Genomic DNA, 13,549 nt, shown 5'->3' with positions numbered 1-13,549 from the left:
GTTCCACACAGATCCACGGAGAGCGAGAGGAAAAGCAAAAAAAACTTCCAGAACCTTCTGCTGTCTCTCATCCGGTCACGTGTATATTCACGTTTCATACCTGAAGCCAATCACTATTGACTCTACCGCGTGAATGACCAATAAAATAGTAACAAAAACAGTAAGAATAAAGTAATAAAAAGGCTAACTGCATAGAACCTCTGGGAATATTATTAAGCTAAATAATATTTAGCTTTAGCTTTAAACGTTAGTCTTAATCACTGTCATGAAATAAAATTACAAATATTGAGCTCCTTTTAAAATTATGTAAAATACATTAATATTTCATTGTTTAGCAATCAGGTGTCCTCTATTAGTTATTTAAAGTAAATAAGCGTTTACTTTTTAATAATCATGAGACTCGTTTTTGAGAGTAAGAGAGATTAATCATAACCCACACCATTCCCATTACACTATAACACCCAAGTTTACCACTGGGTTACACTAATATTACACATCACTTCAACAGGTAACAGAGGAGATGAAGTCATTGTTAGGAAGTGACTCCATCATTAACACAGGAAGTAGATGCTATATTCATTTTTAAGATGCAGCGCATCAGACAGTTTGACATTTGAGAGTGAGGCCGAGAGAGAAGCACGATGGATCAGATCAGATGGATTATAATGTCTTCATTTCTGATGCTGCTGGTTCAGTTCAGAGGTAAGAGAATACAATTGTTGTTGTAACATACTGAGTTTAGTGAAATCTTTTAAATCAAACATGAGACACAAACTTATCTAAAATGATCGTCACACTAACTATGAACATAACCTTTACATTTCTCTCTTTTTCTTAACAGCAGCAGCTTGGAAGTATTCCTTCTCCACTGTCAGAGTTGGAGATGAAGTCACTTTGTCTTGTAGAAATGTGACAGATGATCAGGATAAGTGTTACAGTACTATCTGGTTCTTCATTGGTTTAGGAAACGCAGTGTTGCTGTTTGAAGACGGGCAGATTCACGAAGAAGCCAAAACCAAATTATACAGACTGAGTGTTACAGAGAAATGTTCTCTGGTTATAAAGAAGGTCCCAGATGAGGATGCTGGTCGTTACATCTGCAGACAGTTCAGATCAGGGGAACATTATGGTGAAGACACAGTCTATCTGTCTGTTGTTACCAGTGAGTATTTACATCATAATTTTTTCAAACTGTTTTGTTAGAACAATATACTGAAGTATTCCAATAATTATGATTACAGTGATGAAGTTAATATTACTGTTGTTGTCTTTCTCTTTCAATATCTCCATCTTCACCAGTGACTGAACAGAAGAACAATGATACGGTCACATTGATCTGCTCTGTGTCAACACCTTATTGGTGTTACTGCTCAGTGAAGTGGCTGTATGAGGGTGATAAGACTGATGTGGAGACAACACAGCTTTCCAGTTCTGCCACTGTGACATTTACAACATCTCACCTTGATCAGAAGTCAAAGTATTACAAGTTATTGAAATGTGAAGTGACAAACGTTGTGATTGGAGAAGTACAGCTGTTCAACTTCAGCCCTCCTCAGTCCTCCGGTGAGAAACCAGGTGAGAATTGTAGGATACTCGTAGGGTACAGATTTGATCATTGGCAAATTATCAAAGATGTTTTATCAATATTAATAAAGTTATGAATATGGTTATTAATAACTTTATCAAATCGACAAACAATCAAAACGGGGCACCACCCTGCAAGTCAGGCACCAATAATCAAACTGTGGAACAGTCTCATTTCTGTGGTAATCCTTTAAAAGGAAACAAAGGAAGGGGTGATTTCGAGCACGGACCTGTTCAGCCAGCAATTATTACCATAAGTACACAAATAATCACAAGCAACTGCTATTTAAGTATAATAAGATTTATTAACGTCACAGTTATCAGTAGTTAATCAATAATCCTTCATTAATAAACTTATATACCTTTTACAATATCACAACCAAAACAAAGCAAAAACAAAGCAGCATGTGTCATGGACACGTCTGTGTCTGTGTGTGTGTGTGTGTGTGTGTGTGTGTGTGTGTGTGTGTGTGTGTGTGTGTGTGTGTGTGTGTGTGTGTGTGTGTGTGTGTGTGTGTGTGTGTGTGTGTGTGTGTGTGTGTGTGTGTGTGTGTGTGTGTGTGTGAGAGTGAGTGAAAGAGGAGGGGCGGTGTCGAAATGTAGTTCTAACACAAAAACTACCAAAATGGCTACTCCTGTGAGCTGCACAAAACTATTTAGCCTCAAGAGGGCGTTAGTGGTGCTGGGTGCCCGAGGAGGGGTTGAAGAGGTCGAGGGGGGTTGCTAGGCAATGCGCACGCTTAACCCGTAGCTGGTATGCTAGGCCATGTGTTAGCTCTGTACAAACACTATGCCGACGCCACGTGGTTAAGCTAGCAGCGTTAGCTCGGGAGCTCCGTAGCTAGCTTGTGTGTGGGTATGTGTATAATTAGTAAAAGAAGAAAGGGTAAAGAAAGAGACAAACTGATCTTAGTTATCGATAATGACCACCCCCCCTTAGCCACTCAGGTCTGGACCACACGTGTAGTTAGGACAGACTCTGAGACTTTTGTCTTACTGAGGGAAACTTCGGTCACTATAACCACTCCAGTGGCTAACAGCTTATTTTCCACGATTATCTCGCAGACAGTACTTAAACTCCATGAAAGGAGTGATTTAGCAGGTAGCGATTACAGTTTTACCAAGCTACTCAACACAACATAATCAACAGTATCGTGATCAATGACATTCACAGAAACAGATTAATCATCACATATGGACCAGTACATGATTAAAATCACAGATCACATAAATGGCAACAAGTGGTAGCGAACCCTTTCCTCATTAATAAAACACACTATTTATCTCTGCCGTAAGCCTTCTTACGGTGTGTTCAGTCCGTTTGTTCCTGTCCATAGATTTCCACAGAAATGAAACAGAACGGGTCCGTGGCGCTCGTCAGCGGCCACGGAGAAACTTCCCTCCAAAAAGGCAGCAAGGTGGCAAGTTTAGTCGACTTTGAGAAGAAAAACGTTGTTTCCTTCTCACTGCAGATATGGAAACCCTGGTGCGTTTTCAAGGATCCACCGAAATTAAATCCACTTTCTCCAGAAAATGGAAGTTTAGCACAAGCGCTTGCGCGCCTCCTGTCAGCAACGTGAGTTGAAAGTGAAGAAAGGATTTTCGGGTGATCAGGCTTATTTATAGGTTAAGACTTCATGCTGTGTTTATGGTCCCGCTGACCCAATAGGAAGACTCAAAACTCTTGAAAGTGTCGAGTCTACAATCTTGTAGTTCTTTGACTTCCTGCCAGTTGTCCCCTCTGGCTGGGACTTTCGCATAGAGGTGTGAACTCACCAGGCTGAGGCGCTTGCAAGTAGGCCTGTCTTTTGTCTCTGAGCTCTTTGTCTCTGAACACATGTGCCACATGTGTCTTGTATCCAGAGGTCAGTTTAATCCGAGGCCTTTTGGTTAAAATCAGATTTAACACCACTGGTGGTCCCAACAGAATATGATCAGCTATTTAAAATCCCTTTGTGGATAATTACACTGAATATTTGTTTAGATCTGATGTTTTAAACTGCCCATGTTATGCTTTCAGGTTCATAATTGTATTTTAAGGTTGTACCAGAATAGGTTTACATGGTTTAATTTTAAAAAAACACCATATTGTTGTAGTACTGCACAGCTCTCTCTCACTGCTGCAGATCCTCTTTTCACCTGGTTTCTGTTTTAGCTACAGAGTGAGACCTCTTTTCTTCTTCTTCTTCTGTACTATCTTTGATTGCACTCGCACATGCTCAGTAGCTCAGATGTAGATCATGTCAGCTAGCTAACTCTAGAGACAGTAAAAGAAAGGCTGTTTCTCCAACTTTGGTCAGTTACAAGGCAGGATTAGCTGGGAGACTTCTAAATGAGTTGTAGCAGTGCTTTGCTATTGAGAACGAGCTAATGCTACGAGCTAATGGTTGCGGTTAGCTAGCTCGTTTCGGCTTGTGACGTCACAAGCCGTTTTGATTTTGAGGCATGGCAGGACACATTCAGAAACCGTATCTCACTCAAAACAGCATGGATGGATTTTTTTTTCAAAGTTTGTATGCGTGTGGAAGCACCAGAGACACAAAATAACACCCCAAATCCCAGAAAAAGTGTTTTTTTCATAATATGGGCACTTTAATGTTTCATCATTCTTTGTTTTGCTTAGTTTTTTTCTAACTGAACAGTTTGTTATTGTGTTTAAGGTGATGATGCAACAACTACAATATCTACAACTACAAATAAATCACCCATGATAACAGGAAATAAATGGACATCAGAAGAGACAAACAACACGACATCTGAAAACAACAATCAAACTAAACCAAAAGGTAGTGACTGAACACAACAGAACTACATTTACAGTCAGAACAGACATGCACGCAAAAGACACTTTGTTCATTCAGATATTAGAGATATAGAGACAGCACAAGAACACGCTAACAAGTAGCTCGTCATCATAACACCTCTGACTATATTTAATACTTCTAACTTCCTGTTTCAGGCTGGTGGAGGATCATCGTCATGTCTCTGGGTTTAGCATCACTCATAACAAGTGTTGTGGTGGTCAACATATGGGCAAGAGTTTTCAGGGAACAAAGCACAGACGGAAGAAAACATTGTGAGTTTAAACAGCAAATTATTAAATGTTTATACAATTATAACTTTACAGATCTGTGTTTAAACATTTATCTGCTCCATGTTCACAGAAGTATGATGATGAAGATGAAGGTACAGTGACCTATGAAAACGCTGCAGAGCCTTCTACCTCTGTCTGACTCCACTGATCAACAACATCAACTCACCACAGAGTCCTCTGCTGTTAAACATCATCTCATCATATATTACATGACTAGATACCAAAATGATATGTTGATGGATAACTGAATGTGTTTTCTGTGCCGATCTGTTTCTATTTTAGTTTGAGCTGGACAAAGATACTCAAGTCTTGATCTGATCTCATATTAAGAAGCCCCCCCTTTGAGGCAAGGCAAGGCAGCTTTATTTGTATAGCACATTTCAGCAACAGGGCAATTCAAAGTGCTTTACATAAAACATTAAAGAGCAGTTAAAAACAATAAAAAATATAAAAGCAGATAAAATACAAGATTTTAGGCTGCTAGTATGGGACAATGTGTAAGCCGTTGCTCTATACATGTAATCCACCCGCAATCCTTGCCGTTCCCAGAACGGGCCGGTCCCACCGGTCTTACTTTTTAATTCTCTTTATATGCTTATATAGATTGTCATACAGTTTCAACACTGCAACTTCAGTATAAGAAATGAACAATTATTTAAAGAAAGGCAACATCAAAAACAAAAGGTCTTTAGCCTTGATTTAAAAGAACTGAGAGTTGCAGCAGACCTGCAGTTTTCTGGGACTTTGTTCCAGATATGTGGAGCATAAAAACTGAACGCTGCTTCCCCCTGTTTAGTTCTGACTCTGGGGACAACAAGTAGACCTGTCCCAGATGACCTGAGAGGTCTGGGTGGCTCATAGTGTAGTAGCAGATCAGAAATGTATTTTGGCCCTAAACCGTTTAGTGATTTATAAACCAGCAAAAGTATTTTGAAATCAATTCTTTGAGGCACTGGAAGCCAGTGTAAAGACTTCAGAACTGGAGTGATGTGATCCACTTTCTTGGTGTTAGTGAGGACTCGAGCAGCAGTGTTCTGAATCAGCTGCAGCTGTCTGATTGATTTTTTTAGGGAGACCTGTAAAGACACCCAGGGCTTAATTTGAGCCGGAACATGTTCCTGGCACCTCCGACGTTGGAGCCGGAACTTTTTTTATTGGATGCAGAACCTCCGTGTCACTATGAAAAATGAATCGCCTAAATGAAAAAAATATACTGTTTGTGCATTGTTCAATGTTGTTATCTGTCTTGTTAGTCTTTATTCCCCATTGAAGTTCCACAAAAATCTTGTCTTTGAATTTTCGATGCGTTTTGAGGTGAATTTTCAGGGTAAGACGGAGGGAGCGAGAGGGACGGAGGGAGGGGAGGCACTTCAACAGCGCGGCGCTGCACTTCTAGTGACACAAGCGCTTGTGCTGGTTGAGATTGCTGTTATAGCCTCGTTTCACTCAGGGGAAAAATGTCAAAAAGACAACAAAGTTTGCTTATCTTGTTCAAATACGCTGGCCAGTCAGATCCCAAACAAGCAAAAACCGTTTCTGACGATCAAGAATGTGGAGACCACGGTGAGTTTTTTGGTTAATTTAATAGTCCGATGGATAATTGCTGCTTGTGAAAACGATTGTTGCAGTGTATTTCTTTTTTTTTTTACATCTCGCACTGATGCAGTGCATGTTCTGAAATGAAAATAAACATTGCCCTGATGTACACACAGCGTTGTTTAGGTTTTTTTAGTCAGAGAAGCTACGTAGGCAGTAGTGTAAGTAGTAGTGTAATTTTTCTTTTGTTCCGTTACCTCCAACCCCCGCATTTGGAGTCGCCGGATCCACCCCCCCTCTGCGCTCCGGGACTTCCCACTTTACAAATTAAGCACTGAAGACACCGTTACAGTAGTCAAGTGTACTGAAGATAAAAGCATGGACAAGTTTTTCCAAATCCTGATGAGACATAAGTCCTTTAACCCTTGATATATTCTTAAAGTGGTAATAGGCTGACTTTGTAATTGTCTTAATGTGGCTGTTGAAATTCAGGTGTGAGTCCATGACTACACCAAGATTTCTGGCTTTGTCTGTTGTTTTTAACATTGTCGTTTGAAGCTGAGCGCTGACTTTTAATTGTTCCCCTTTTGCTCCAAAAACAACCACCTCAGTTGAGTCAGTCCAGAACCTTAACTTCATCTAAAACAGATCACTTGGTATATTCATTTATTTCTTATTTAGCTTCCTTAAATAATGCTCTCACATAATCATACACATTTATAATTCTGTCCATATATCTGATCTATAGTCTATACAGAGTATTCATATCATTCCTCCAGCTGTTTATTCTGTATATCATATCTTATATTGGTATTACTTGTACTTAACCTGCACTATATATTTTATACTTATACCTGCTCTGCCAACTGTTACTGCTGCACATGTCCATACTTTATATATCTAAGCATATTCATATCCTCCCACTATTGTTTGTTCTATATATTATATAATACTATATGTGCATTACTCTGCATGTTGCTTATTTTTTCACTTAAAATGCATGTCATGGTCTCAGTACTTGTACTCTGTGCAACAACAATAAAGCTGAATCTAATCTTTTCCACATTTTCCTCAAAATGTGTCAGTTTAAGATTGACTTTTTTTTTTCTTTTTCTTTTTTGAAGCTGCAGCAGTTTTGTCCCTCAGAGTACAGAGGGAGTGATTTCGACTTTCATTTCAACATATGGCCAGTGAAAACAGGAAACAAGGGAAGGACCCAAATGCAGACAAAAGCAGGCATACAGGATCAGTTCAGGGCCTTAATGGGGAAGTGGCACAAACTTTGGTGTCACGAGTGAGCTAAGTGGTAGAGAGGTCGCCTGCCAATCGGAAGGTTGGTGGTTCGATCCCTGGCCCTGCAGTTCCATGCCGAAGTGTCCTTGAGCAAAAAACTGAACCCCGAGTTGCCCCCGATGCTGCTCCATCGGAGTATAAATGTGTGTGAATGTTTATCTGATGAGCAGGTGGTACCTTGTACGGCAGCCTCGGCCACAATGTATGAATTTGTGTGAATGGTGAATGGTTCCTGTACTATGTTAAAGCGCTTTGAGTAGTCGTTAAGACTAGAAAAGCGCTATATAAAAAAAAAAAAAAAACAGTCCAATGGTCAAAACCAAGAGGGCAAACATATCAAAGAGTTAAGAAGCAAAAAATCTAAAAAAGTTCAAGGATCAGGGTTTGAGAACATTGGGGGCACAGCTGGACCTCTGTATGAGGGGTTAGGGGGTATCCTCCCCTGGCACTTCTCTTTTAGATAGGTCTGGCAATGTGAGACAACTCTGTAACAGCCTCAACCTGAAATGTACAAGTCAATAAGAGTAACGAGTAGAGTAACGGCAGTAACTACGTTGCCCACTACTCAGAACAGTTTGACTAAAAGTGGATCTGGTCGAGATTGAAAAGAATTAAACATATTGGACTACAGTAAGTGTTTGGATTTAATGAGTGTTGAGTATAAATGGAATTTGTAACAATCCTGTATTTCTTATGTCTGATAAGAATATAAATTTGCACATTAAAGTATTTATATTCAGATTAAAAAGTGTTTTGTAGTTCTCTTCAGCACACAGACCACACTTCAGCTGACCTCTGATCAGCTGACCTCTGATCAGCTGACCTCTTCTTGTTCTCTCAGCTCTCGTAGTAAATCTTCCCTCTGTTGGGTTGAACACCTCTGTTTTCTCTGGCCTCCAACAGTTGTCTATGTAACATAGAAATACATCCAAAGTGACAAGAAAATGCTCCGACGTGTTCATTGAGGATGCACATGACCTCATAACTGGAGCTGTGATATGACTTAGAATTATTCTCCAACATCATGAAAGGACCACAGACTCTAATCTCTGCAGGGTGCAGACTGCAGAGCATTAAAAAAAAACTGAAGTTGTGGAATCACACACACACTGTGATCAAACATCTACTTCTTAAGTCGTACAGACAAAATGGATTTATGGGACTTGATGCTCTATCTTCGAGTAATTAAAGACAGTTGAGTCCGATATTTATTCATGTGTTCACCATTAATGTTTCTGATGATTATCTGGTCCTGATCAGAGGGTAAAACCTGCATAGCTCTGCTGCTGTTGTTGCTGTTAACCACATTATCACCAAAACACTTCTCCTTCAGTTTTCAGTAAGGAAAAACAAAACCACAGATATACAATGAAGAACCAACTGGTCTTAGCCCAGTAAAACATATCATCTGTGGTCTTTCCACCGCTACAGTATCACATCATCGCACCACCGACCACATTTTTCTTAAATCACACACTTCCTCTTCTCTGTTGCTGACCAAGACCTGTTTTTACTGTTACCCTCACTGTGAATCACTATAGATAAAACAGCCAAATGCATCAAACTTAAAAATTAAAATGCTTTTTTTTTTTATTCTTTTGACATCTTAAAAGGATTCAGAGAGAATCAAAGCTAATATCACACATGAATTTGACTTTTAACAGAGGAGTAATGAAGTCAGTATGAGGAAGTGGCCACAGGAAGTAGATGCTATATTCATTTTTAAGACGCAGCACATCAGAGACTTTAACATTTGAGAGTGTGAGACCGAGAGAGAAGCACGATGGATCAGATCAGATGGATTATAATGTCTTCATTTCTGATGCTGCTGGTTCAGTTTACAGGTAAGAGAAGACAAGTTTTATTGTAACATGCTGAGTTTAGTGAACTCTTGGAAATCAAACATGAGACACATTTTCAAACTTATCTAAATTGATCGTCACATAACAGTCCTATATGTATTTAAATATCTGCATTTATATCAAAACCTAGAGGCTTTCAAACATCAACATGTAATTTATTAATATGTATTTGTGACTAAATGACATATAAACATCTTTTCCTATTCTATTTTGCCTGGAAATGCTTCCAACACGCTTGCGTGTCGCGTGAAAAATAGGCGTTGGTTCTATTTCTAGCAGGCACGCGTTCTCGAGCCGTGCCTGAGACGCGCGTGTCATGCAGGCAGTGTGTAAGCTCTGACCTGTTAACATGGGAGCCGAAATATGCATGATATTGGAAAAAAATTCCATTGCAATATTTTTTTTTTTCCTGCGATATATATTGCGATATGAAAAAAATACTAATTTTTACAAGAGGACATAAATAGCCCTATTTAGAAATACTAAATCATTCTCAACTACTGGGGTGATTTTGTAGGGGAGTGCATCTACAAAGAAAATAAAAATAAAAAGGGAAATTAGGAAGAAATACACTGGTTGACTGACATGACACCATTGTATTAATATAGTATCAATCCAGGCTAAAGTGAATGATATTAATGTGTTGACTTTGGATCACATTAACCCGTTTTCAATTTTTGTTTTATATCAGAAAATATGGGACGTAGAAATAAGCACTGAAAATATGTATAAGAACAATTTAACATATTGGAAAAAGCAAAAACAAACTGAAAAAAAAATCACTTAAATCAGTGTAAATTACGTTATATCAGAAACAGACTGCTGTTGTAGATTAGTGGTACGTTTCCAGCTCCGAACCATAACGTTAGTTGGGACAGACGCCTTGTTTCTTTAGGCTAACTATGTTAGCTTTAGCCTGGCTGGTAGCAGCTTTCTGCGGTGAAAAATGGCCGGGAGATGTCGGGATTACGTTGCATTAATCAGGTGATTTAGTTTGTCTTTGCAGCGTACATAAAACACTTTATGTTCATGGAAAAGTATTAGCATCACTGTGTCAGTGGCACGGGAGAGTCTCACTTCCCATAACAACCCCCGTCGGACTAACGTTACGTCACAGGACCACCTGTTTTAAAGGGGAAGGGTCGGCCGGTAACAATCATGTAAAAGGAGAACGGTGAAAGTTTACTTTTCTATCAAGTAGCAAAAAAGTGTTATTGTCAACATCGCAACGTCCTGTGATGTGACTATCGCGCATGCGCACATCGCAATGTAGACGATGAAACTAAATATCGTGCAGCCCCAAGGGGGTAAGCTTCGCTTGAGAACTCGAACCTCCTATGGCGGCATTTTGTTGCTACCTGGCCATCACCTCCCGTTAGCATTCCACTGACTAGCATTCATTTTGGCGCCACTTGACAGTGAATAACTTTACATCTGAAGCGTTTAAAGACTCTATTTGTCCGTTGTTTATTTCAAAACAAACACAACAATGTATAAAAGGCTCCATTACCTTGTAGCTCACGTTATGGCTCCGTAGCAGACGCTTTTATAAAAACAGGCTAACGATTGTGTCATAACCACGAGACATACTGTCGCATAGTAGAGGAATTAACGTATAGTATAGGAGAAGCTTGCAGGCAGTTTCGACTTCCATTAGCTGTTTAGGATTAATGACTAATGTTAACTAGCATTTTAGTTAGCAATAATTAGCCTGTGCCCATGTTATCTCCTTACATATACCTACCCTCTCCGTCTCTGTAAGATTGGGAATGATTGAGATTTCTCTCGGCACAGCTACCAGAAGACTTCACACTTTCAGACATGTTGCTCACGTCACATCTACGTTGTCTCTCTCAGTTGGAGGCTGCGCAGTAAAGCTGGCCATCACCGGAAAAGTGCTTCTAATATCCTTCACTGGTCTCCGTCCAGAGCAACGGGATCTGTTGGTCCATTATATACTGTCTCTGTGCAGCCCTAGTAACCGGCCTTACAGTTGGCACCAAAGCACTTTTCCTCTTCGGTGCCCCTACAGGTTGGAAGCGGAATTGTCCATTACTGTTACCATTACCATTATTGTTATCTCATCTCATTCGAACAAGTTAATGAACCACTGAAACGATTTTGGAAACATTATTTTAAGGGACAAAAAAATATTTGGTGTTGGATCGATCGATATTGAAATCAATCAATATCAATAAATAAGGTCTCTGTTGTATTACTGTGTTGCATGTAGCTAATCAATGACAAAACGATGCCATGTGGCAGAAAAAATGTTTTATTACATTTACTGAGTGTAACTCTCCTCCAACCCCCCGCCACCACCACCACCAAAAGAATCAAGGTTTTTATCGAATCGTGGGTCAAAAATCATGATACGAACCGAATCGTGGGTTTGGTGTGTCGTTATCCTATATGTATTTTAATTTATCCCATTTCTTAATTATTTTCAACAGCTGCTAGGATATTTCTCGACGCTACTGTCAAAGTTGGAGATGACGTCACTTTGTCGTGTGATAATGGGATGGATGACCAGGATCAGTGTGAAGGTGTTATCTGGTTCTTCGTTAATCCAGAAAACACAGGCATGACGCTGTTTGAACACGGGCAGATTCAAGCTAAATCAGACCGACTGAGTGTTACAGAGAACTGTTCTCTGGTCATAAAGAATATCAAACGTGATGATGTTGGTCGTTATGATTGCGGCCACTTCAGATCAGGAAAACTACACGGTGAAGACACGGTGGCTGCTCTGTATGTTGTTACCAGTGAGTATTTACATTAATATGTTTTCAAACTGTTTTTATTTTGGAACAATATACTGAAACATTACAATAATTCTGATTCCAGTGATAAAGTTCTTTTTACTGTTGTTGTCTTTCTCTCAACATCTTCACCAGTGTCTGAACAGAAGGATGATGATTCGGTCACCTTGGTCTGCTCTGTGTCAGGATATGCTTATGGTTGTTTCCACACAGTGAGCTGGCGGTATGGTGAGACTGACGTGGGGGCAACACGGTATCCCTGTTCAGCCATTGTATTATTTTTGACACAATCTCACCTCAATCCGAAGTATTACAAGTTATTGAAATGTAAAGTGACTCGCAGAGACAGTGGAAATGTGCAGCTGTTTACCTTCAGCCCTCCTCAGTCCTCCGGTGAGAAACCAGGTGAGAATATGATCAGCTGTTTATTGTCCCTTTGTGGATAATTACACTGAATATTTGTTTAGATCTGACGTTTTAATATTTCTACAATCCGTCTTTTTTTGAGCAGAAGTGTATATTTCTAATCAGTTTTTTTTAATTGTGTTTAAGGTGATGATGCAACAACTACAATATCTCCGACTGCAAATGAATCAGCATGGACAACAGGAACTAAATGGACATCAGAAGAGACAAACAACACGACATCTGAAAACAACAATCGCACAAAACCAGAAGGGACCGGGATGAAGATGAAGGTACAGTGAACTCCAGTGAGTCCACTGCTGTTAAACATCATCTCATCATATATTACATGAGTAGATACCAAAATGATGAGTTGATGGATGACTGAATGTGTTTTCTGTGCCAAGCTGTTTCTATTTTAGTCTGAGCTGGACAAAGATACTCAAGTCTTGATCTGATCTCATATTAAGAAGCCCCCCTTTGAGTCAATCCAGAACCTTAACTTCATCTGAAGAAGATCACTTGGTATATTCATTTATTTCTTATTTAGCTTCCTTAAATAATGCTCTCATATAGTCATACACATTTAGGTCGCGCGAGCGTGTCAGCCGCGTGGCGTGTCCGTTTATATTTCAGCTCCCATGTTAACAGGTTAGAGCTTACACACTGCCGGCGTGAGACGCGCGTCTCGAGCCGCGCGTGAGACGCGTGCCTGCTAGAAATACAGTGCCTTGCGAAAGTATTCGGCCCCCTTGAACGTTTCGACCTTTTGCCACATTTCAGGCCTCAAACATAAAGATATAAAACTGTAATTTTTTGTGAAGAATCAACAACAAGTGGGTCCCAATCATGAAGTGGAACGAAATTTATTGGATATTTCAAACCTTTTAAACAAATAAAAAACTGAAATATTGGGCGTGCAAAATTATTCAGCCCCCTTAAGTTAATACTTTGTAGCGCCACCTTTTGCTGCGATTACAGCTGTAAGTCGCTTGGGGTATGTCTCTATCAGT

At 39.7% G+C, this 13,549-nt stretch overlaps 1 protein-coding gene across 1 annotated transcript; it reads left to right on the top strand.

Annotated features, from left to right (window-relative positions):
- The first annotated feature begins 9,272 nt into the window (after positions 1-9,272).
- On the top strand, positions 9,273-13,311 carry LOC120546267. Its single transcript, XM_039781105.1, has 4 exons — positions 9,273-9,351; positions 11,823-12,134; positions 12,267-12,536; positions 12,684-13,311. The coding sequence occupies exons 1-4, from the start codon at positions 9,291-9,293 to the stop codon at positions 12,836-12,838; spliced, it is 798 nt and encodes a 265-aa protein (XP_039637039.1). The 5' UTR covers positions 9,273-9,290; the 3' UTR covers positions 12,839-13,311.
- Positions 13,312-13,549: the final 238 nt, after the last annotated feature.

This window comes from Perca fluviatilis, chromosome 18 (genome assembly GCF_010015445.1).
Source record: "Perca fluviatilis chromosome 18, GENO_Pfluv_1.0, whole genome shotgun sequence".
Lineage (NCBI taxonomy): Eukaryota > Metazoa > Chordata > Actinopteri > Perciformes > Percidae > Perca > Perca fluviatilis.
This window is presented reverse-complemented; position numbering and strand designations above follow the sequence as displayed.